The sequence below is a fragment of the Chaetodon auriga genome, chromosome 11, assembly GCF_051107435.1.
Source record: "Chaetodon auriga isolate fChaAug3 chromosome 11, fChaAug3.hap1, whole genome shotgun sequence".
In the NCBI taxonomy this organism is placed as follows: domain Eukaryota; kingdom Metazoa; phylum Chordata; class Actinopteri; order Chaetodontiformes; family Chaetodontidae; genus Chaetodon; species Chaetodon auriga.
In genome coordinates this window covers 12,894,464-12,917,733 of record NC_135084.1, presented here as the reverse complement: position 1 = coordinate 12,917,733, position 23,270 = coordinate 12,894,464, and the positions used below count along the sequence as shown (strand labels likewise).

At 41.2% G+C, this 23,270-nt stretch overlaps 1 protein-coding gene across 1 annotated transcript; it reads left to right on the top strand.

Annotated features, from left to right (window-relative positions):
* The first annotated feature begins 575 nt into the window (after positions 1 to 575).
* On the top strand, positions 576 to 21,703 carry prim2 (DNA primase subunit 2). Its single transcript, XM_076742267.1, has 14 exons — positions 576 to 708; positions 1,579 to 1,728; positions 1,857 to 1,969; positions 2,853 to 2,947; positions 3,037 to 3,157; positions 3,731 to 3,826; positions 5,434 to 5,571; positions 8,675 to 8,742; positions 9,833 to 9,905; positions 10,196 to 10,381; positions 16,962 to 17,088; positions 17,288 to 17,370; positions 19,174 to 19,242; positions 20,963 to 21,703. The coding sequence occupies exons 2-14, from the start codon at positions 1,584 to 1,586 to the stop codon at positions 21,188 to 21,190; spliced, it is 1,542 nt and encodes a 513-aa protein (XP_076598382.1). The 5' UTR covers positions 576 to 708; positions 1,579 to 1,583; the 3' UTR covers positions 21,191 to 21,703.
* Positions 21,704 to 23,270: the final 1,567 nt, after the last annotated feature.

The window sequence follows — 23,270 nt, the reverse complement described above, 5'->3', positions numbered from 1 at the left end:
ATGAAGCATATATAATGTCAGATACAATGAATTTTTGGTGCCCTTTCAGTGACATGAAACTGATGGTGAAGTGACGCAGCTCTGACAGCCTTCTTTGGAGGTTTGCTATTGGCTGATTCCGTGCTTGAGGGCGGACACTACAGATAGACTTCCTTATCTTTCAGCGCTTCAGTTTTCCAAAGTCTCCATTAAATTTGAAAAACAATTTTCGATTATTAATTTCAAAATTTGTCTCCATACATAGATACACGGGTCTATCATAGTTGCTACTTATTAATGTTCTACTGTAGAAAAAAGAAAAATCTGCATCTCTGTTTAGGGGTCAACCCACTAGTTCTGGGTACGTTTGTTATTAAGGACAGATGCCCCCGCAAGTTCATGTTGCACTGTACGAAAACAGAGTAATAACAGTGACAAGATGTATAAACCATAGCTTATTTTAAATCTTCACTTCTTCGACTATACGAGTATTGGATATGTATCATACAAAAGTGGGTAATTCAGTCTTATCCTATATTTTCATAGAGGTCAGCATCAAGGGGAGTGGACTGGCGGGTCGACCGGAACATCTAAACGAGTGCTCACGCGTTGCTACTGGGTTTCTCTTCCTGAGTTGTCTAAAGACGTCATCATGTACCCGCGTTTGTTGAACATCCCACTTTGTTTGGCGGGATTGAGCTAAGAAGAAGCTACTCTATCATCTAAGCGGTAATATAACGACAATTTAATCATTTAAATGTTGTTCCAGTCGTGTGATTAGCTGTTGAGGTTGTTGCTGTAAGTAGTTTGCTGCATGCTAGCTAGTATCTTCCACCACGCAGTAGTAGCTATTCGCGGTTTGGAATACGTGTTGTTGACTAATGTAGGAGACTGTGTTGTTAACTTCAGCGAAACTGCGCTGGTTTTATGAGTAACGAGCGACAACACTTGTTTTTAAACGAGCTGCTGGACGCATCGTAGCTTGTCAAGTCGCTAGCTAGCTAGTACCATCAGGTCAATTGTCTGTCTCGTGCTGGAATAACTCCATAATGTACCATGTGGAGTTTAGTGAAGGCAGCTTTCTGGTCAAGTTACGCCAAATAAAACATATTTTGACAGGTAGAAAGTACTTTATTTCTTCTCCCTTACATAGTCTATAACAGCTGGGCTACTATGGTGATTGTCAGCATATTTGTAATCAGTTTAGTCAGCGCATATACCAGCTCTGCTGTCCATGTTATGGGGCTACATGTTAAGTTATACAAGGTGACACAAAGGGAATAACAGAGATCACCTAGTAATTTAATGCTTTTGCTCTGGTAAAGAGGACTGCAGCATCACTTGACCTGTCAGAGCAAATAGGGTCAGGAGATTGCTATTCATTGACAGTTGCCATGTCTGAAGTCCATTCAATTTAAGTCACACAATTCATGAACTTCTCTTCCGACTCACACTCCTCTGGACCTCACTGTGTGCTTCTTGTCTACATTAAAAGCTGCACATGCACCAGATATGCCAGCCCTGACTGCTGGTGGCCTATTATCTCTTGATATGTTATCATGTGTTATTGAAAACATTCTTGTTTTCCGTCATCATCAGGAACGATGCAGTTTTCTGGCAGAAGATTGAAGGCCAGTAGCAACTCTCAGGCGGAGCTCTATGGACATGCTCTGCAGTTCTACGGGCAGCCTCCTCTTGAAAACATCGCTCTCAGTGAATTCGAGACATTTGCTGTGGAGAGACTGAAATGTGAGACCTCGGTTTATCTGAATCGTGAAACTGGATGCAAGTGTTGTCCTCTCTGTTGTTGTGAAATGCTTGTTTGACATGTTGAAAAGCACTTTGTATTTGCATGTCTTGTTTTAACTCCACTGCAGTGCTGAAGACTGTTGAGAATGTGGGAGTGAGCTACGTGAAGCTGTCAGAGCAGTACACAAAGAAACTGGACGGCGAGTGTAAAGCCCTGAACTTCCCCTACAGACCAGAGGCTGTGAGTATGATTAGCATGATGTACATCAGAACAGCTTTAAAGCTCAGCAATGCTACATTTATGACCTGTCTCTGCGCAGTTAAACGCTGGCTATTACAAAGTTATTTCTCCATGGCCATTTACCAGCTGTTGGCTTTCACAGGAAGAGTGCAGGGTTTGAGAACATGTCATATAACGTCACACTGCACCGATCCACCATAAATTACATCCAGTTGGCAGTTTATTAGGTACACCCAGCTGAAACTAATGCAGACTAATCTAATTGTGCTGTTGAATGATATTGCATTGTACTGACAGGTGTTTTTTTTTTTTACTCACACTAATTGATATAAATGTGGTGAACAGAATAATAGAACAACACCTATTTGTATAACATCATAGAATTTATCAGCACCACAAACTGCAGCCGCTGAATTCATAGCAAACATGACATTAATTTGTAAGATGAGGATTAAATTGACCGAACTGTTAACATTTAAAACCATCAAATTATTTTACAGTTGTGCAGCTGACTGACAGGCAAAAAAGAAATACATGAAAATGACACATAAAGTGAATGGTAGTGTCTAAAATTGAAGAAGCGATCAAGGAAGTGAGCATGGAGTTGGCTGCTTACTTGGCAAAACAAAGCTGAATTGCTAAAGCCTAAATGAATGGAAGACTGCATACAGCTATTGTAAACATGACTATAGTTTTAAAAAAAGCACTTGATACGTTCTTTTGTTATTTATACAGTCACAAAACTCCATTTTAGATATCTGGCATTTTGATTTTACTGTTCAACTAGCATTATAGCCAACAAGACAACAAAAGTAATGAAGTAGTAGTGAGTAATGAAAACACCTTCATCATTAAAAATACTGTCCCTCTTTAACTCATTAAGGATGACAGAAAACCTCAGAGCGGACCAAACGAATACGAGAAGCGAAGAAAGGACCACATCTCCCACTTCATCCTCAGACTTGCTTACTGCCAAACGTAAGCCTGTACTTTCACAATATCTGCTGTCACATGAAAAACAATTAATGCAACTGAATAAACGTTTATTTTCCAATGGCCTGTTAAAGGGAGGACCTGAGACGGTGGTTCATACAACAGGAAGTTGATCTTTTCCGCTACCGCTTCAGCGACCTGCCTCCAAAACAAAAGCTTGATTTTCTTCACAGAAATAATCTGCAGTATGACACGGTGAGTTTCCCCTTCTTTACATTCGTCTTTACCTTCTTGGGATAGTGAGGTTATATTTGAAGTGGACACCTCAGCCTTTTGCATTTCAGTGAGTAATGTCCTGCTTTACATTTTCACTAGATGGCGCTGTTGGCTCACTGTCACAGGAGTCATGAGTTTTAAGGTTTCCTTCAGTGGCGATTTAAAAAGTTGTTTTGTTGAAAGACATTGTTTTTTCTTGCACTAGAGTTTTTTTGGCAAAAGGCTTCAAATATTTCAGTGATGAAATGTACAAAAATGCAGTGTTGCTACTCATGTGAATAATTACTGTGTGTTTAGTTTAATTGTACTTTAAAGTGTGTCTTTAGATCTCCGTACTGCAGCATATTTTCACAAAATAGAGGTCAATACTTCAAGGGGCAAATGACAATTTACGTAATAATTCATCAACGAATAATGTGTCAAGCCAGGATGGGAGTGGTGCATTCATGTGATAAATGATGTTTGGTTTCCACGAGCCTCAACCTTCACTGACACAGTCCTGGCTTTGCACCTCCTCACTGAAATTCATCCTCCTCATCAATATCTTTTCAGATCAGTGTCGAGGAGAGGAAGTCTCTACTGGATAAACTTGTCAACTCCAGTTACGCCGTCAGTGGAATCACTGTGGAGGATCAGGACTTCTACAAAGTGAGTTACTAAGAATGTTAAGTGCTGATGTCGCTTGTTTTTATGTGCAACATTATTCTGCAATTTAGATTTTTTTAATTCTCACATAGTGGGTAAGATCTAAACAAAGTACTATAACATAATATTTTGTCGTCTGAATGTTGGACCTTTAATAAATAAATTATATTCTGGACATTGGTAGACAACCAGACAGTATTGTTACATGAAAATCCCCCCTCCCCCGACTGTATAGTTTGATGCAGAAATGTCCCAAATCCTGAAACAACGGGAATTCTGTACTGTGGATTTTCAGTTTCACACATGAAGTTGAGGTTAGTCGCTCTGAGTAGTGCTGCCCTGGAGGGTAGAAGCTGTTGTGTTTACCCATCAGGGAAGGCCTAACAAAAGATATTTTTGAATTGCATTATGGGAAATCATTGCAGTGCCTTTAGAGTTTGACCCATACTCGATACTAAAAGTCAGGGTATCTCAGCCCCTGCTGCTTCAAGTTTGACCCCTCTTGTTAAAATCTGTCTCTTGAGTCCCCCAACTTTATGGGTGTGCGGTGCTAAATTGCTGGAGACCCCCTTTTAAGGTCATTACAGACTAATGGATGATTCCTTGGCTAAATGAACCCTCTTTCTACATCGCTTGGGTCCCATTCAGAGGTGTCTACATCCAGCAACTCACACACTTGGCAATCTTCCACAATGACAAAATGAATTAGTGCAATTTGCAGAAAAAACTTGTATCCTTTTGGCAGCAGAGGAAGTGTTGTAAATCCATTCATTTGGGTTTGGATTGTCTTAACTTCTGCCTTTTGTTGGACTAATTACCACATGAGCTTTATCATTAGTGTCAGCTGAACAGTGCAATCCAAACCTGCCTGAGTACCACTCAATGCCCTGCTTGTGGGCTGCCCAGTCTCTCTTTAAAAATAAAACATATTACTTTCAAGTATAACACCGATTTGTCTGCTTAATTCTAATTTGTTCTTCAGTTCCTGCCTACCTGCGGGGCCAATATTTTGTCAGATAGAGAGAGATCATCTTATGATAGAAAATAAATGCGCAACTATAGGTCCCTGAGGCAGTTTAAATCAACTTATTGGAGAATTCGTGCTCTCCCAAATGTAGAATTTCCACTCTGCATCGGAGTTTCTTGCTGTACTTCCAAAGAAATCTTTAGACATAATGTTGTTAAGTCAAAAAATGTTCACAAAGTGAGGAAATCTCTTCAATCGGTTTGAATAGAGGGTCTGCAGTGTAATTGGCTGATTGTCAGATCACCGTCATGGCCTTTCACAGTTGAATGGATTTAAATCTACAGCTTTGTCTGTTCACAAAAGCAAAGGGGGAAGAAGACACGGCCTGCTACTTGACTTTAAATTTACATTTTATCGCTGTTGCTGACAGTCTAATTCGTTGGCAGAATGTAAATCATCACACTCACTTTATTGAACGTCGCAGTGTAAATCCTGGGATCATATATTAAGCAGCCAAAATTACAAAGGGCAAAGAGTTGGTTTTAGCATCCCGACACTCCCCACGCATGCTAACCGAATATCATCGTCCTTATCGTTTCAATTCATTAAACTTTTTTTTGTCTTCCCAACTTTTCTTTTAAAGGTCCCATTTCAAGATGCTCTGGATCTGGTGCGAACAAGGAGGGTGTACCTCAAAGCGGGCTACGCGTACATCCCTCACCAGGACATCGTCACCATTGTTCTGAATGATTTCCGCACCAGGCTGTCCAAAGCTCTTGCAGTAAGTGTTTGCAGCCCTTCACTGTTCTGGAGAGGATGAAGAATGAATGAGAGAAACATGACAACTTCAGGTGTACTTCACTACAGTTCATCCTGTAAACATATAGCATAAATGTTCCTTTATGTATGTAGAACGTGCTTGAACTGAAACATCTTACAATACAATGCATTCCAATACAATTCCAACAACTCTGACCTTAAAAGCTTGCATAGATTTTAATCGACACTGTTTCTGACTCACTCCAGTACAGCCTCACTTTGTGTTATATTGTAAGTATTTCTGTTATGTCCACTCCATGCAAATGCAGTTTATGTAAATGCCTTTTGTCCATACCGAACGTCTCGTTCCATAAGGCAAATTACTAAATTGCAACTGCGGTTGTTCCCTTCAGTCCCCCGAGGGAAGCTGAAGAAATGCAGGGTTCGAATGAGGGGAATAAATATGCACACATGACATTAAATGTCTGGAGGGAAGACTGTGGACAGCTAGTATGAAAGTGCTTATTTTCCCTACAGGCATGATGGTTTTTTTCCCCTAAAAGCAGGGGGGCTATGAAGGCGTGATAGCGGCACGCTTGTGCATTGCGCTGAATGCCCCGAGGAATGTGGAATGTGATGTTTTGGGAGCCAAAGGCCTTCTTTATAATACATATGAGGAGACAGCCATGGTTCAGTTACATCGTGTTCAGGGGTCCTCACTGGGGAACAGGCACAAGCACGCTCAGCAACCACAGGCAGTGGTACTCAATGGTTTATGAATAGACTTCTATTAATGAGGTGCAAGAATTCTACAGTATAGAGAGGAAATGACGAAATAAGCCCAAAGACCTGCAGATCATTACTGTGCTGAACCAAGTCTCCTTTCTAATTTGACTACATGTAGATTTTATGAGATATCAGTGTGAGTTTTGCAGATGTAGCTGCAATAATATAACACTGGCCAATCCAGTATATTGGTCAAGTTCTCGTACATGTGCACAGACACACGTGCATCCTTCTTCAGTTTGCCTTGTCGTGCTGAAAAACACTCTGTCAAAGTGACTCCAGATGCAGCGTCTTTCCAAAGTAGCTGTTTGAGTCTGCTCATGAACGGCCACTTCATTGATTTGTACATAGAAGATCCTCTGGCAGTTGGAACAAAGGTCCATTTCTGTTCTGTGGTTTTATGTTGTTTGCCCTTGTATTTAACTGAGTTGTCACTTTGAGTCTGTGCGTCTCTGGGTTACGTCTGTCCTCACAAAGAGGTGGGCTCTGTAAAATCTAAAATGCCTACTGGCAAATTGAAGCAATCATCTGAAACTCACTGCTGGCAAATGGAATATGTTTGATGAGCAGAATTACAAAATTGTGATTTCTGGGAGTAGTTTTGATGAGGCTTACTAATCTCAATGCATGCAGAGTAACAAAACCTTAACCTGCTGCTGTTATTATGTGCTTTTCATTTCTCAGAAACAAGTTAGCTGAAGAATCTGGACCAGACTGTGAATCCGTCCTATTGGACACTAGATTGTGTGTTGTTCTTGGTGGAGCAGTCAAAGTCATTACCTCTGTGCTACTGATGGCATAGCGGGCATCGTGTAGTCGATTTGCTTTAACCTGGACACATGTCCTCCATCATGGAACGGGCAGGAACATCTTTTCCAAATGAGAAAAGAAAAACAAATAAAAGACTTGGTCCACTTCTGCCATTCTCCCATTTTCCTGGTAATTATCCGGACCACTAACTGTTGGAATGAAATAATGCTCCCAAACTATTTTTTTTGTAACTGTGCCATTGTGACTGCTTCTGTGTTACTATAATGGTTATGGTTCTCCACTGGGGACGACATGGGGACATAGCAGAAAATGTGTCATTAAAAAGGCATGAAATTGAAAGCTGCTTCCTCATATAACTCCAGTTGTTGGTTGGATGTGCATTTCAACAGGAAATAACAGAAATATGGTGCATTAAGTTGTTTTTGTGCATTTTTAAGGCAGATCTCGAAGCGCTCTGCCTGTTGCTGATGAGTCATGTTTATAAAGCAGATCGACGACGCAAAGCTTTTTGTTGGGAACGGATATGTTTGCTCGTACATGAAGAGATTCAGTCAGACTGGCAGCTGAAAAGGAAATATGTGTTCAGACTGTAAAAAAACAAAACCTCTGCTCAACCTAAAGTCAGTCGTAGCCCTGTTTTTACAGCCGAGGGAATTTTAATGGTTAAACTGTTTGCATGTTTTTGACGAATTTGGGTAATGTGGTTCTGAAAAAACTTAGTAAGTGATTGTGTATACTTCCTCAAGTTTGAACTAGTAATTCTTTAAATGAGGCCGGATGCAGTGTTTGTTTGGTTACCTTCAAAATCAAATGCTAGTGTCAATCTGGACACTGCTTAGGAGGCCCAGGCCGCAGTCAGTGAAGTCCCGCTCCCATTGGCTTGATGCTATTTCGCCGTTCCCCGTTGATGTTACTGGGGCCACGACTCTTCCTCCTGTCTATTAGTCAGGTTGTCAGGTTTGTGGTGGTTTAATGGATTTGTAGCGATGCACCAGGGTGAGGGCGACCGAGTGCTCTGCCCAGTGTCTCTAATCACTGACACAAGCAACAACAAGAACACGGTAGCTTATGATTACCGAAGAACTCAGTTTGGTTACCTGAAACATCAAACTTAAAGCACATAAATGAATAATGCAAATCAGGTCATCTCCTGTATGTGAGCTACACGACACACAGATTCTGCTCTCTTATCGACCTGCAGCCAGGTTTCCAGTTTTTAGGGCCTCTCCAGGTAGCTGGAAAGTTCCCAGTTAATCGTGTCATAGAAATATCCCAGTTCAGGGTCAGAGACGGATAACTTGTGAGAGAAGGTGCAGAGGAAAATAACTTTATGCAGCAAACTTTAACATTTTAAGCAAAGTGTCCTTTCAGGCTGAATTACAGCAGTCACTATTTCTCTTCTTCTTATCAGATCTCTGCACATGGAAGCTTGGACCCAATGCACCCATGGCTCGTTAATTATTGTTGTGTGCGGTCATTAATCTTTGCTTCACTTAACCTGCAGTGTTGGGCTGTTCTTTGACCAACACTATTTACCATTACTCATGCGATGTCCATCTCCTCTGCAGCTGACAGCCCGTTCGTTACCAGCGGTGCTTTCTGATGAACGGCTCCAACCGCTCCTTAACCACCTCAGGTAAGCAGTGAGATGAATAACTTCGCTGCCACTTTGCTCGGACTCTGTTGAGAAAGATTTAGCAGGATTAATCTTTGGCATCAAAGAACGATGGAGGTTTGTGGCTGTCTGAGTAAAATGTGTCCCCGCAGACAAGTCCAGATGTGTGAACTTGTGGTGCCTGGCTGTACATCCTCAACATCATCTATTCCTTTTGTTTGAGTGACTGAGTCCAATTCTGTGTCATAGTGTGAGTAACTGTGATCAGAGCCTGTGATGTGGACACAGTGCAGATGATGCAGTAAAAGATGTTGCTTTTCTTGATGACTTTGAAGGTTAGACTTCACCCAAAATGCAATGCAAGCCTGTTCCTGGAGCACCTCTCTAAAACTGTGTCTTCTATCAGTCCTCCATTGCCATGTTTTGTAGTTCTCATGTTTGATCAGACAGTAGGAGCTGCAGCTAACATCTGCTGCTCAGGCAGATAGATACCTGCCTTAATGTAAAAACCTTGTCCATCATTGAAAGTTAATGCGAATCAGCGCACAGAGTTTGCATTGAATGGTGCCTTAATAGCAGCAGACTTCAGCTTCAATAACAAAAGGAGAGCGGCTCAGAAGACACCGAGGGTGTTTATCTTACTTTAGATAAAAGTAAGAACATGAATATAGGGGTGGAAGAAGTCATGTTGCCTGATGGTTGATGGGGATTAGTGGGCAGGTTGTTGAGATTAGTGGGCAGGCCAGTAATCTCTATAGTGAGGGGAAGACAATGTGAGACTCTAGGGGTTGCCAAAATCATCGACTTAAAAATCTACTGATAGCAGCTTAACAGATTTCAGTTTGTTTGGCAGCAGGTCACAGGGGATGTTTGTCATTTACGTTTTTTTCTTTTAATTATTTTGTCTGGGCTTTAACGTCCGGTCTTAATCTTACTTTCTATCAAACAGACCTGATTACTTTGAGGAAAGATGGCTCCGAAAAGATAATCAGTTTTCACGGCAGCCCCGATAGCTTCTAATATTGCATTAATATCAGTAAAGAAACTCAGTGTTATTTGTCACAGTCCTGATATATGTATGCATTTTTTTATATGTTTTGTTGCATTTTAGTCATGCCTATGTGGGACAGGATTACAGCATCCAGAAGAATGTTGGGAAAATCTCCTTGGAACAAATTGATTCGGTAAGTTGCATTGACCGTCTTCCTGAAATGTCACGTCCAAGGTGCCGTTCTGCTCAGGGACGGATTGTGTAAAAGCAGAGAAATGGGATTTGTGTTGGGATACTGTGTCGTAATTCTGGTGCAAGGCTAGAATGATGATCAATACACATTATGTTCAACATGAGCCCCGCAGAAAAGCAAGATGTAGAGTTAATGATAAGTAAAGTGAAGAGCGAATAAGAATAGATATTTACAGCACAGATATATTACAGCAATCTGCATGTTAGTCATCAGTGTTTGTCTGCCTCCAGCTTTCAGGAAAGTCATTCCCACTCTGCATGAGGCAGCTCCACCAGACCCTGAGAGAGAGCCACCATCTCCGCCACGGTGGCCGCATGCAGTACGGCCTCTTCCTCAAAGGCATCGGCCTCTCTCTGGAGCAAGCGCTGCAGTTCTGGAGGTCAGAGTTCATAAGAGGCAAGGTGGATGCAGACAAGGTAATGTTAACACATTAATGCTGTAGTTTCACCTCTTAACGTCCCTTTAACTTTTGATGTGGGCTGCCCCGCTCACTCCAATACTGCTGCAACCTTTAATGAGACCAGGGGAGACGAGAGGATAGATTTATGGCAAGTATTGCCATTCGAAGATTACAGTCAACGAAATTAACTACAGTCATTTTAGATAATAAAGAAACACGATGCAATAACCCATTCGTCCATATCATAAAAGCCATTGGTGGATGGCACTATTTTTTATTTTATTTATTCATTTTACATTACGCACTCAACTTTATTCAACATTACTGCCAAAATAACCTAAAAAGATCTAGAATTATTCTTTTTTTACCAAATACTTTCTTTTAGGCTTGTATATGCTGAATTCTATACAACCTGATAAAATACCCTCTTTTTTCCTCCCAAGTTTATCCTTGAACACCAGATTAGTGGACTACAGGACAGCAGTCTGAATGGCTGAATGTCTCTCCCTCTCCTGAGTGCTATTCAACACTTAAATGGGTGATGCTGTTTCATTGGTGATGAAGTGACCCCATCAAAGCTCCATTGATTAAAAGAAAGTTCACTGGTATCATTATTTGCACACAGTGCTGCGGTGAGACTAATGAAGACTTAAGTGGTCGTGGGTTCAGTTATTATGTCTCTCAATAGAAGACAGAGACACAGTGAAGACTGCGAAATTGTTCTGCATTGTGGAGAACCACCGCTCCTCATGTGAATGAGAGAGCGTGGCGACCGGAGACGCCACACGATGGAACGGTTTGAACAGAACAGTCAAAATTTCACACTGTGCGGTTCAGAAGAAATGATCATTCTCTGTATCCCTTTTGTAAATCTTCATGAAATGTATTTTACACGGGCCTGGACTATACCAGCATTTATTTAACAGCTCTCACACAATTTTGCTGTTTACATTTCTGACAGTCGCAGCATTAAGTTCTGTTTCCTAATTGGGTCCTTAGATACCTGCAGTTATGCTGTTACACAGTGTGTCTGTCTTTGCTTGGCTTGAGTGCATGGTTCACAAGTCTGGCCTTATTATCTCCACCAGGCATAAGCCTGGAGGGGCTCGTGCGTTCACTTGTGTGTGCGTGTCTGTGTCTGTGTGTGTGTGTGTGTGTGTGTGTGTGTGTGTGTGTGTATCTTTCTGCAGATAATCTCACATACTACCCGACCCATCGGCCTAATATTTCTTTTTCTGTTATCACTGAATCTTAAATATGCAAATACTACAAATTACTGGCCATGATACTGTGAAATTACTGAGAAGTTCAAGCTTAATAAATTTTGTCCGTTTGACTGTTAAACACCCACAAACAGCTTAATCTCACACAACAAGTGTGCTGCATTTTTGAGTGCTTATCAAAAGATGCAGTATTAACACGGTGCTAGGTGAGCGCCAAGAATCCTTTAATTGTGTTGAGCTGAATAGACACTCAGCGCAGGAATCTGGCACAGTAGTGTTCGTGGCGAGGGCCTTGATTCCCGAGCCGTGTTATCTTTGAATAATGATTGTAGTAGTGGACCACACGGCTGGCACGGCACTCCAGGTAGTCTGCACTCTTTCCAGTCCACGGACGTGGATTGCATCAGCCAGACAAAGTGTCCAAGCGTGTTGTGGGAATATCTTGAGCCTCTGTTTCCTGCTGTTGCTACAGTTTCAGGAGTAATGAGAAGACACATCAAAGAATTCACTCTGATGCACAAAGATACAGGGTCCTTCATGTTTTTAGCTTTTAGCTGAAAATCACATACTTGTTCAAAAATGACTTGTAAGGTTTCTCGCGTCTCTTTTCTCAGTGCAAAACAACAACTTCGTAGAAAGAGGGAAAAGAAATCCTCTGAACATGGTCAACATTGGTCTGAAGCAAACCTATCAATGATATTAGCAAACCTAATGTCATTGATAACTTTGATTGAACAGACACAAACCTGTTGTGCTATATTGGTTATTATGGGAAAATAAACCATCAAAGCCACAAAAAAAGCTGAATTATGTCCAAAAACATTTCACAATTCTCCATCAAATTTGAAAAAAAATGTTGAGCCATCTAAAGATTTCTCATTATCTTGTGCGTCGTTACAAAAACAGGATAGCTGAATGAGCCGTTTTGCCACCGAGGCTCGTTAAAGCCTGTTTTTAGATGAACAAAGCGGTGTAAAGTCCTGGTATCTGTTACTGGCCCTCAGGTTGTGACTACAGCGCTCTGGCTTCACGTAACAGCCCTCGCCGGTGCTCCGTTTCTGCAGCTGCTTGTTTCTCAGGCACAAGCTCCCCGAGAAAGCATGATGGGCTGTGCACAAAGCCCAGAACTTGTTCAACAGCAGAGGCAGCAGAATGGTGCTGACCAGATCGCAGCTCTCACAATGATGTATGTGTTAAGTCAGGGAATGCACTTTGTGGCAGGCTGCACAAAAGCCTGCTCATTAGTATGCGACCGGCAAAGAGAAAAAGATGGGAGGCAGCGATGCCGAAAGGAAGGCCTGGAGAAAGAGGCAATGTAATATTAGACTAGAGGGAGAGAGAAAATTGATGAAATCGACTTGATCTATCCATTTTTCTTGCCATGGAAGTTAGCCTATTCATTTGGAGAGGGCCTTATTTGTACCTCATCTTAGTGTGCTCTTTCTGCCTTGGGGTAGGACTGCTTTTGAACTGCTTGTTTTACAGATGTTAACTTCAGGTTAATTAATTTCCACTAACTGGCACCATTTTTCATTTTATAGGTTTGGTTTCCTCTGGGGTCTGTTCCAACAATGGAAGAGATTAATTAGACGCCACTTTATATTAACTGCTCTCAAAGACTGGTTGCAAATGTATGCCATGTTTGTTTTTTTTTTAATCATTAGTGTTTTCAGTACATTTCAGCACATTTGTACACTTGTCTAATTCACAAATTCTTTCAAAATCAAAGGGATCACTATGAGAAATGTTTATGGGGTTTATGAGGTCTGAAACTAAGTATTAATGCATGCACTTGCGCCTTTAAGAAATACAAATTTAGTGGGGCACCAGGGCTAAAACCAATGATGCAATAATGATAAGTGATAATTACACTGTACAAGTTTCAGTATCCGTGCAACTATTAGAGGTTGAGTCACAAAAACGACTTAAAGCACTTTTTTACACATTAAACATTAAACACACTGATGATAAACTTCTCAAGGTGAGACTACTTGTCTCTTCTCGTGACAAGATACACTGCAGACACGCTGCAGCTGACAGAAAGAAGAGGTCATCTTATACAGAGAAATATTAGCTGCTTCTGGGTGAATAATTCTTAATGTTGCTAAAAGGGAAGCTAAGAAAAGGGCAGTGGGAATGCTGAGCTTTCAGGTTTCATCAGGAGTCATTAATAACACCATCAAGCACGTCGTGTTTAGGAAAGTAGTTGAACAACACACACACACACACACACACACGAAGGGCGCCGACCATTTACTGCACACTGCCGATAGAAACTGAGGACAATTAGCCGACAATTAGCCCGGTCAGCCACCATTAATAATCAATATCAGCACACATTTTCGACCGTAAACAATCAATCAAACCAATAACTAACCGCAGTCAGTGAATGTCAGACAGCCTTAGTGTACTTTAGCATTTACCTTGAGTTTCTGTGGCGGTGACAAAGCGTTGAAAAATGTACACACCGTGTTTGACTTACGCTCTGCGTTGGCATATTGCACCAAACTCCCTTTATAAAATATGACATACTGACTGTAGAAACACAAGATAAAAGGCGTCATATGTCAACAGTCTTCTTGTCAGTTTGGCATTAATATAATCCATAAAGCTCAAATGTATTTCTGTGCAAAACTTTACAGATTCTGGATGTTGTTGCCTCAATTCCCCACCAGCCTCTGGTGGTTAGCTGCACTATTTTTGCTGGAGGGAAATTAGAGGTGAACTTTTCAGGACTTCTCACGATCTACAGTGGACAGTGGACAGACACACACCTAAATGAACAGCTAGTCATAATGCTGTTAATCACCTTGTAGCATCAGAGAATAGAGAGGGTGTGTGAGTTCACTGTTGGTGACTGTAAGCAGCTCCTACAGTGCAAACAGTAGTGCCAAATCTCTTCCTGGATGTGATGCACGGTGCAACTTTTAGGTTCTGCAGGAGTCTTGTCGCAGTCTTTTAGAGACTTTGCAGTTATAATTCGTCTCCATTGCCTTTTAATTTAAAAGTCTACTCGTGCGCATTGTGTGTAAATGACCTTTGAAAAAGCACTCCTTTCTTTTCTGCCACATCAAACTTCTTAACTTGTGTGCACTCGCAGTATTTTATAGTCCCTCACCTTTTATTGTTTATAGGTTCTGAAAATGCCTGTAGTGCAGATTAGAAAGGGAAGTATTTTAATGGTATTACATACAGGAGGAACTGGAGCTACAGGCATATCAGTCACTATGGACTCAGCCTAAGAAGCCATGCCAAGTTTACACACATGCACGCACACACACACGTACATAATCCCTTTGATTGTGTCCTATTTCTCTGTCTCCATTGCCGCAGGTTTTTGTGAATGTGTCCTAGAGTGTGGGGGGATGTTACAGTGATGTAGCCCCATGAGCCAAGATGTGCACTAGAAGAGCTGAGGCTCTGCTCCTTTAATACAGCTTTTGTGCTCGTGTTTAGACTCTGTTTCTCTAAATTCCCTCATTTTGGAGGTCAGCTGTATTAGAGTATATCCAGGATTATCTAAAATGTAGGCTGAAGTGTAGGAATGCAATTGGTGATTAAAAGAGGGGGGAAAAAAGATATGGAGAGGACTTACATTTAATGTGAGTGAAAAATAGGACAACTTGAACTGCAAGCTGCACTGTACTACATCTGATTGCTGAGGGCAATCTCAACACTGTTTTTGAGGATGCCTTTAGAAAATGGCAAGTCGAAAGTGGCTCGCTGTAATCTGTTATTACATATTAGTTTCATTTTTTGAAGGTTTAAGTATAGAGCAGTTTGTGGTTAATCCCCGCATTTAAGAAAGAGCCCGTTTATAAGCCGTTGTTCTTGGGAAGTTATATCTTTAATCACCACGTTTAGGAAAAAAAAAGTCAGACCCAACTCACCTGGAAGAAGTGAAAGTTTAATACCATATAATTTCTCAGTCTTTGTATCACTTTTTTTTGGGGACCACATAGGATTTTTTTATTTCCTAATTATTTCACATAATACATATTAAACACACTTTAGTGCAAGTGGAGTTCCAGGGTTCGTTTTAATAGAGTAGGGGGGTCTTAAATCAGAAAATGGCTTCTTGAATCCTCAGAAGCTCTACATAATTAATATTTGATTTATTGTACTTAAAAAAGATTTTATGGATTTTTAAATTGCCACTGCAGCTTGTCACATTAGCAAGTTCAAGGGTTTTATTGCAGCATTAATGCGTTATGATGGGTGCAGTCATGGTGATTGTGTTCTGCCACTGTCGGAGCGCACCGTGTGTATTTTATTGTTTGATTTTCAGAGGCAGGGTCCCTGTAATTCATTTTTTTCTGGTCGCACATAAGCAGCGTACATATAAAAGGGGGTTCGCTGTGAAGATTGTGTGCAATGACCCCCATCAAAACGCATTAAGGTTTTTATTTGTTTGTTTGTTTAGAGCAAACTGGACAGAAGATGTTGTGAAGGTTTTGCAGAAGTCTGGCACTTAAGAGTTTGTTGATGTGGTTCGCTCGTGTCCTTGACTTTGATGTTTTGCTTTTCTGAAGATTGTATAAAGATTTCCTCAGATATTAAATCAGGGACTCGCATACGTAGTTCGACTGAAATCAGATCCTGCTGCGGCGTGGTCTTCGACACATGGTGTAAGATTAGGTGAGACCTAGTTTTGTCTGACTGAGAAAGCAGCATGTTTGTTAGTAATAACTCAGAGCTGTAAATCAGAAAAGGGCAAGAAATTGTGAATACAGTATATCTGAGGAACACCTTAAGGGAATTTCTTCAAATATGGTGCAAACGTTAACTTCCACTAAAGGATGATCGGATTAGATTTTGGTGGTCAGAGGTCACTGTGATCTCACAAAACACATTTTTGGCCAAAAAATCAAGAATATAGTACAACACTTTTCTGTCAATCGACCGATCGTCTCAGCTCCATATTAACATGGATGTCCTTATGCATTTGAACTGGAGTTGGTGATTATTTTTCCCAGTGAGCAATAGATGTTGAAGTGCTGTGTTTCTGGGTGGGAATGGTGGGCACATTGCACTGAATATTGGTACGCCGCATTTCAATGTCCTGCATTTATTCTTTTATTTAAAACATCCTCTTCATATTGATTCAAAGTGCGCAGCAGGACAAGGGGCAAAAGCAATGAGAGGGAAAGATGGTCATATCACGGTATCCATAATTCAGCTTTCTCGAGTGTGGCGACACCTCTACAGCAGGTTCTCTCTAATAGCTCTATATTTCATTGAGGAAAACACCCTGTCAAAACTGACATGATGTATGACAATGTCTCTTTTCACCCCAACCTTGTCCCTCTTACATTCTCATCCTCACTAATGCCTTTTCTTCCTCTCTCCCCTCTTCTCTCCCCCTCTCTGTAGTTTGACAAAGCATATGCCTACGGCATACGCCACATGTTTGGCAAAGAAGGCAAGCGAGCAGACTACACCCCCTACAGTTGCATGAAGGTGATTTTATCAAACGCACCCAGCCAAGGCGACCATCATGGTGAGTTGACGGCTGTTGGAAGGAGCCATTACCCATGTGATAAGCCACTCATCAGTCATTATCAGGCTTTCTCGTGAAAGGACTTGGCTTGGAAATACTGACAAAACTGACTGTAAATATCATTTACCAAAATCATGTTCATATGCTGAGTATTTTATTTGTTTTAATTACATTTTTTTTTTTTTTTTCACATTTGTAGGATGTCCATTCCGACACAGCGACCCAGAGCTCCTGAAGCAGAAGCTCCAGTTCTACAAGGTGTCTCCCAGTGGAATCAGTCAGGTGGGTGCTGGTCCATCAGTCTGTCAGTGGTCTTCCAGCCATTATTTGCTTCTAACATCTCCTGTATTACATTTCTACCCTAATCTCATGAAGCTGAGTAAATATACACTGATTTTTTTGTAAATGGGTTTATAAAGTCTGTCTAAACCAGCAAATGGTAAGACTCTTCAGGCCCTCAGTAGCTGAAAGCAGAGCCTTGAAAATGTGCATACAGTGTATAGAGAAGGAAATACACAAGTTGAAAGTATTAGCAGCCCTGACTTGGCATTAACCACCGTCAGGCAGATAGCAGACCCCAACCTGCGACTGAGGAATAAACATTTTGAACAGAGAAATTGTGCTGACACTATTTTTTTCATACAGAATGCAGCTTGACAAGGCTGTTGAGGCCGCAGTGGCATCTGCCTTTGAGCAGAGGGCAGATGTATTTGGGTGTTGGGTAAATTAAAAATAACATGTTTCTAGGCAAAAAATTAAAGTACTAATTTTTATTTTTGTGAGGTAAAAATGCTTTCGTGTCCCACCATTAAGTTATGTGTTATCCTTATTTCAGGACAATCCAAAGCAATAGTTTTAATATTTCTCTCAAACACACAAGTGTCAGTGTTATGGCGATGCCAGAGGAAACTGCTTTTCACAGGAAGTGTGATGAAAAGTCAGGACTGCCAAAATTATTTGGATTCATCCATGAACGTCTGTACTGAATTTCATTAAAGTCTGCATGGACACAAGTGACAAAGTCCTACAGATGTCCTTTAGTGCTGTTTTAACTGGATGACCAACAACATCTTTACATGAAAGTGGATTATTTCAGAAAAACTTGTAAAGGTAGATGACGCTGTAATATTATGATTAAGTGTCTGGTTGATGCTCGGCATGTTGCTGCTAATCACCCATCAGAAATAGGAGGTGTGATATTTGCTCTTTATATAGAATAGAAGCAGAACTCGCAGCACAGTGAGAGTTCCCCCTCTATAATCACTCTTCTGTGTGCATTTTTGCAAATGTTCCTGGTATTCCACTAAACAAAATCATAAAAACTGCAATATCAGACAGAGACCGAGAACAGCTCATCTAATAGCAGCCCCAGTGCTGAGCATGCTTGTGGCAGTATCACGCTGGAGGCAGCCTTCAGGAATGTAGGGAATAATGAAGGAGCCAAATACAGGCAGATCCCTCAGAAGATTCCTCTCTCCTGGTGAATGCTGAAGAGACCTTGAATTTATTCTTCAGCAGGTCGGTCACCCTGAGTATATATAGTCACGCTAGCGCTGTGGTGGATTCAGTGCAGGAATGTGACAGCACGTACGTGACCCAGCCAAAGCCTGGACTTTAAAACACCCACACACATCCTCGCTTTTCAACTTTACACAGCTTCAGAAAACCACCAAGACAAAAACAGGAGATGCCAAAATGTAGTTGTACCAGAAGACTTGAAGGTGTAATTGTTGCCAACGGTTGTTCTACAAAGAGCTGACTGGGGGCATGAATATTTAAATGATCCCAAACAAGCCCGTGATCTGTTCTCATTACATCTGCAAAGATCTCTTGAAGGATGGAGTCACTGCTGTCATTATGATTTATGAGGAATGTTTGTGGAGGTAGTTGACCGAAAGCCAATTAAAACAGTTTTGAATAGCGGCATGCAGCTACGCAAAGTGTTGACAGTATCCACTGTAAATGTACTGAGTCAGTATCTGAGGTGTAACAGTTCAACGGTGTAAGAAAACAGTCAAATTAAAATCTAATGCGGCGTCTTGGAACTTGTCTTTTTCTCTCCTCTACTTTTCCTTTTTTTTGCAGATCCTGGAGCTGGTTAAAGGAATGCACTATCAGCTGGCATGCCAGAAGTACTTTGAGCTGACACACAATGTAAGCAGATTTCATTTGAATGAGGGAGGAACTGTAGCTACCTGTGTCAGAGCAGGGGCTTTGGTCTTTACATCGCATGCATGAAGGCTCAGGGAGACCCAGAACTGTCACCCCCTCCATCATTAGCTGGCTGTCATAGCCACTTAATTTTCATTGGTCTATTACAGCATTCAGATCTATTTTGTCCCCTGTGGATACTTATTTAACTTAATCTGTTTTAGTTTAGATGCTTGAGTCATCATCCCTCTCAGTCACACTCAAGGTCCTTGTTTTGGAGAAAAGCAGGGATTGAAAAAAAAAAAATGTGAACAGATCAGAGGATCAATTCAACCTCATGTGAAGCTAGAGCCCAGCAACGGTTAGCTTTAGCTTAGCATAACATAACGACTGGAAACAAACGGGGAGGAACTGCTCGCTTGGCTCTTTCTGAAGTTAAAACAATCCATCTGCAGTACCAGTACCTCTAAAAGCCACCAATTAACACATTGTGTCCCATTTGTTTAATTGGTAGACAAACATAAATGTTAAAAAAGAGAAGTTGTGGTTTTAAAGGAAGGCAAAGAAGCTAACCAAGCTAATCTCCTCATAGCTCTGGCTTAACATACGGACATGTTCATTTTTGACCAGAAAAACCACAAAGAAGCATTTTCCTTCACTTCCTTTAACTCTTCTGTTCAGAATCTACAGTTCTGGGCGTCTTTATCGTGCTGCTTTGTAGCTTTAATGGAAGAATGCCGAGTCGCATGTGTTTGCTTACAATCACTCCATGTGTATTCATTTAGTCAATGCAAACAATTGAACAGGAAAACAATGATGTTGTGTCCCACAGTCGCATAAAATGAATGAATTTGCTTCCCATGACAGTTTCAGTTGAATTCACACTATTCAGAAGGTACCAGCTGATTAAAGCAAAGACTTAACAGATGGATGTTTGTGTGTTCTTTGTTTGTGTGAGTGCAGGTGAGAAATCTCAGCAGCACCCAGTACTCAGTATTAATCAACGACCCTTTCAGCCTCCTTCAGATACACTGAAGTGTTTTTCTGGGAAGCAGTAAAATCCTCACATAACTGCCTTTAAAGTACTTCAGAATTAGTTTTAGGAAATGATTTTCTTCACTCCAGAGTCTCAACAGGTAGAAATGGCGAATAAAATGTCTCCTTCCTCATCTGTTTTTGGCACTTGACAGGCGCTCATGCTGTTGTGTACAATCCTGTCCTAGTAATTTAAAACATGAGCTCCTTCAATATGAAGGGCTTTGAAAACCTCAATCACTATTACCTAACTTTAAAAACAATGATGGAAAAGGTCACACAAAGAGCGTTTGGAGGAGGCCGAGCTTAATGTGTTTAATTGATTCATAGGTTTTTACTCACCATGAGTGATTTTGACATTTTATTTCCGGAAAGGGCATTTCGTCTCTTCGCTGTGCTCTGATGGAATAGTTAGCAGGCGACTTAGCTCGCTCATATGCCCGTGATCATTATTTTTTTATAGATTAGTAATTTGTTAGTGAATCATTCCACGTTGTCCCCGATGAAGCAGATGTTCGAAGATCTTATAAAAGCTGACGTTCTGGAATTTCCCCTCGCGGGACGAATAAAGGAATATTGAATTGTTACAGTGAATCAGTGTTCGCTACTAACCTGCCAATTCTGTGACTGTGACTGAGACTAAGACTCTCTTGTCCTTCTTCTCCTGTTTTCTCTTTTCATGGAGCAGATTGAAGAAGCCAGCTTCTCACTCAATCACCCCAACCAGTACTTTATTGAGAGCCAGAGAGTTTTGGGCGGAGGCAAGGACATAAAGCGAGAGACGGACGCCCCACAGAGGTCACAGGACAGCGCTGCCGGCAGAGGATCCGGCAGTGCCCGGGAGGCAGCAGCGAACGCCTCGCAGGGTTTGGCCGAGATGACGGAGGAACTGGACTCTTTCTTTCAAGATGCCTGATTTTGTTTTTTGTTTTTTTTTCTTTTATACGTGTAGAAATAAATGTTTATTTTTTATGAGGACTGGGGGTTTAGGGGGTGTCCCAAATTCTTCTTTGAATTATCTGTATCTGACATGTTAAGTATTAAAGTTGCATATCAGTAATTTCTCCATATATTGCGAGTTAAGCATGACAGGATGTTATTCAAGCATCAATATCGGACCAAAGCACAGTTTCCTACCTTGTCAACACACCAGTGGCACAGCGTTATTAATGTTGCTGTTTAACCTGAGTGCTAAAAGTAGTCTCTGTGTTTTTCTCTTTGTTCTCGCTGTGGTCTGAACTCAGATTGCTTATAGCCAGTCTCCACACAGTGTTTTGGCAGGCACCTGGTTTTGGGGGTGATGGCTAGAACATTCCCCAGCTGTCTCAGAAACAATGTCATTGTATTTGCTGGCAAGAGTATGGATGAATGGTGGCAGGAGGATGGATGAAAATAAACAATTTCCACAGTTGTATTATGCCACCTTGGAATATTGCCTCCTAGTGCACAATACAATTTATCCAGAGCACACATGGTCAGGAAATATTTCCTCACTCTTCACTCCAACTTCTGCCTGCTCAATAATTGTAGAAAACTGGTCTGAAAGGCAGGAACCCTTTGCACTACAAGACAGGCTGCTCCTCAAATCTTGGTTCTTTGGGAGCTCATATCTCCACTCTGACGATATGCTACCAGATTACTAAGTTTTGACCCAATTAATGCACCAAACAGGCAGCCCTGCATTATATGAATACAAATATGTCTCCCAGGAGGCCAAAGGAAATATTTGATTAAACGAAAGCCCCCTCTGTAATTTAATGATTGCTAATTTTAAATCAAGTTTTATGTCCCTGAGGGTGTCAGATGTTTAAAAAAAAATCACATTTGCTCTGCGGGCTTTTCTGTTTCAAGACTTTCTGACACATTCAGACCACAGTTCATCACTGTCTCACGCTTGTAACGTCAGAGCACAAACACGCGGCCCTGCACCACATAGCTGGAATTAAATTAGGTCTTAAAATCCAGGCATGGTGCTTGGCATCGAGAGGATTTATTCAGTATAATAAGGCAACTGGATAACAGTGTGTAGCCGGGCTGCTGTCAGCAAGAGACCCTTGATGTTTAATATTTGGTTGAGCATGACTACATTTGACAAAGCTGGCACTTTCTTAGACTGTGGGCAGGCAGTTGACTAGGACGGCGTTTATCTCCGCTGAATGGATTTACAATCATTACTCATGAACTTGCTTTCGTTTTGTGATTTGTTCTCTTCCCGCTCTCATTACATGGGCTGGAGGTGTTCTTGGGGATGGCCCATTATCTGAAAGGGCAAGAAATCAAACCCAAGGCCTCGCCACAACGTTTGCTTCACGAGCCTCGTATGGAAGCTGACATTCAGGGTGAATCTGTATGCGTGGATGTGTGGCTGAAGAAGAGCTTTTGTTGTGGCTTTGGGAAGGTGTTGCAGTTTGGAGCTTGTTAACGCTGCACACATAACATCCTCGAGTTCAGTCGTATTGCACTCTCAGGTGAGGAATATCAATTTAAATATATAAAAATGAACAAAGAAATCAACGTCTGGTAAAATATAAAAATGTTATAAAAAGTGAATACAATTAAATGATCAGCTGCCTGGTGAAGTGAAAGAGCACCAATTCAAATCACAAGTTCATTCATCCTATTCAATATTCAGCATTGACTCCATTGTACATTTCTATTCAGAGCATGATGTTTCTCTTTGTCCTTCTCCTAATGTAATGTCAGTCAGGAGACCAAATGTGCAGCAGTTTGATTTGCTATTTACCAGAAGCAGCTCTAGTTAATCTGTGGGTTTCTGTGTGTTTTGTACCTGTTTTTAAGGACTAGATAGCATCTCGTAATGCATACTTGTACATCTCGCCCTCCAGCCTTATAAAAATGAGCCCAATTTAGTCGATAACTGTCTCATTCTTCATTTCAGGTTTCATGAAAGGTTGTGTAGCCATGATGATGGAGTATTAGCTTTTCAGTGGGAGGAAGAACAGCTTATCTTGGATCTTTAGTGGATTCTTGTCAAA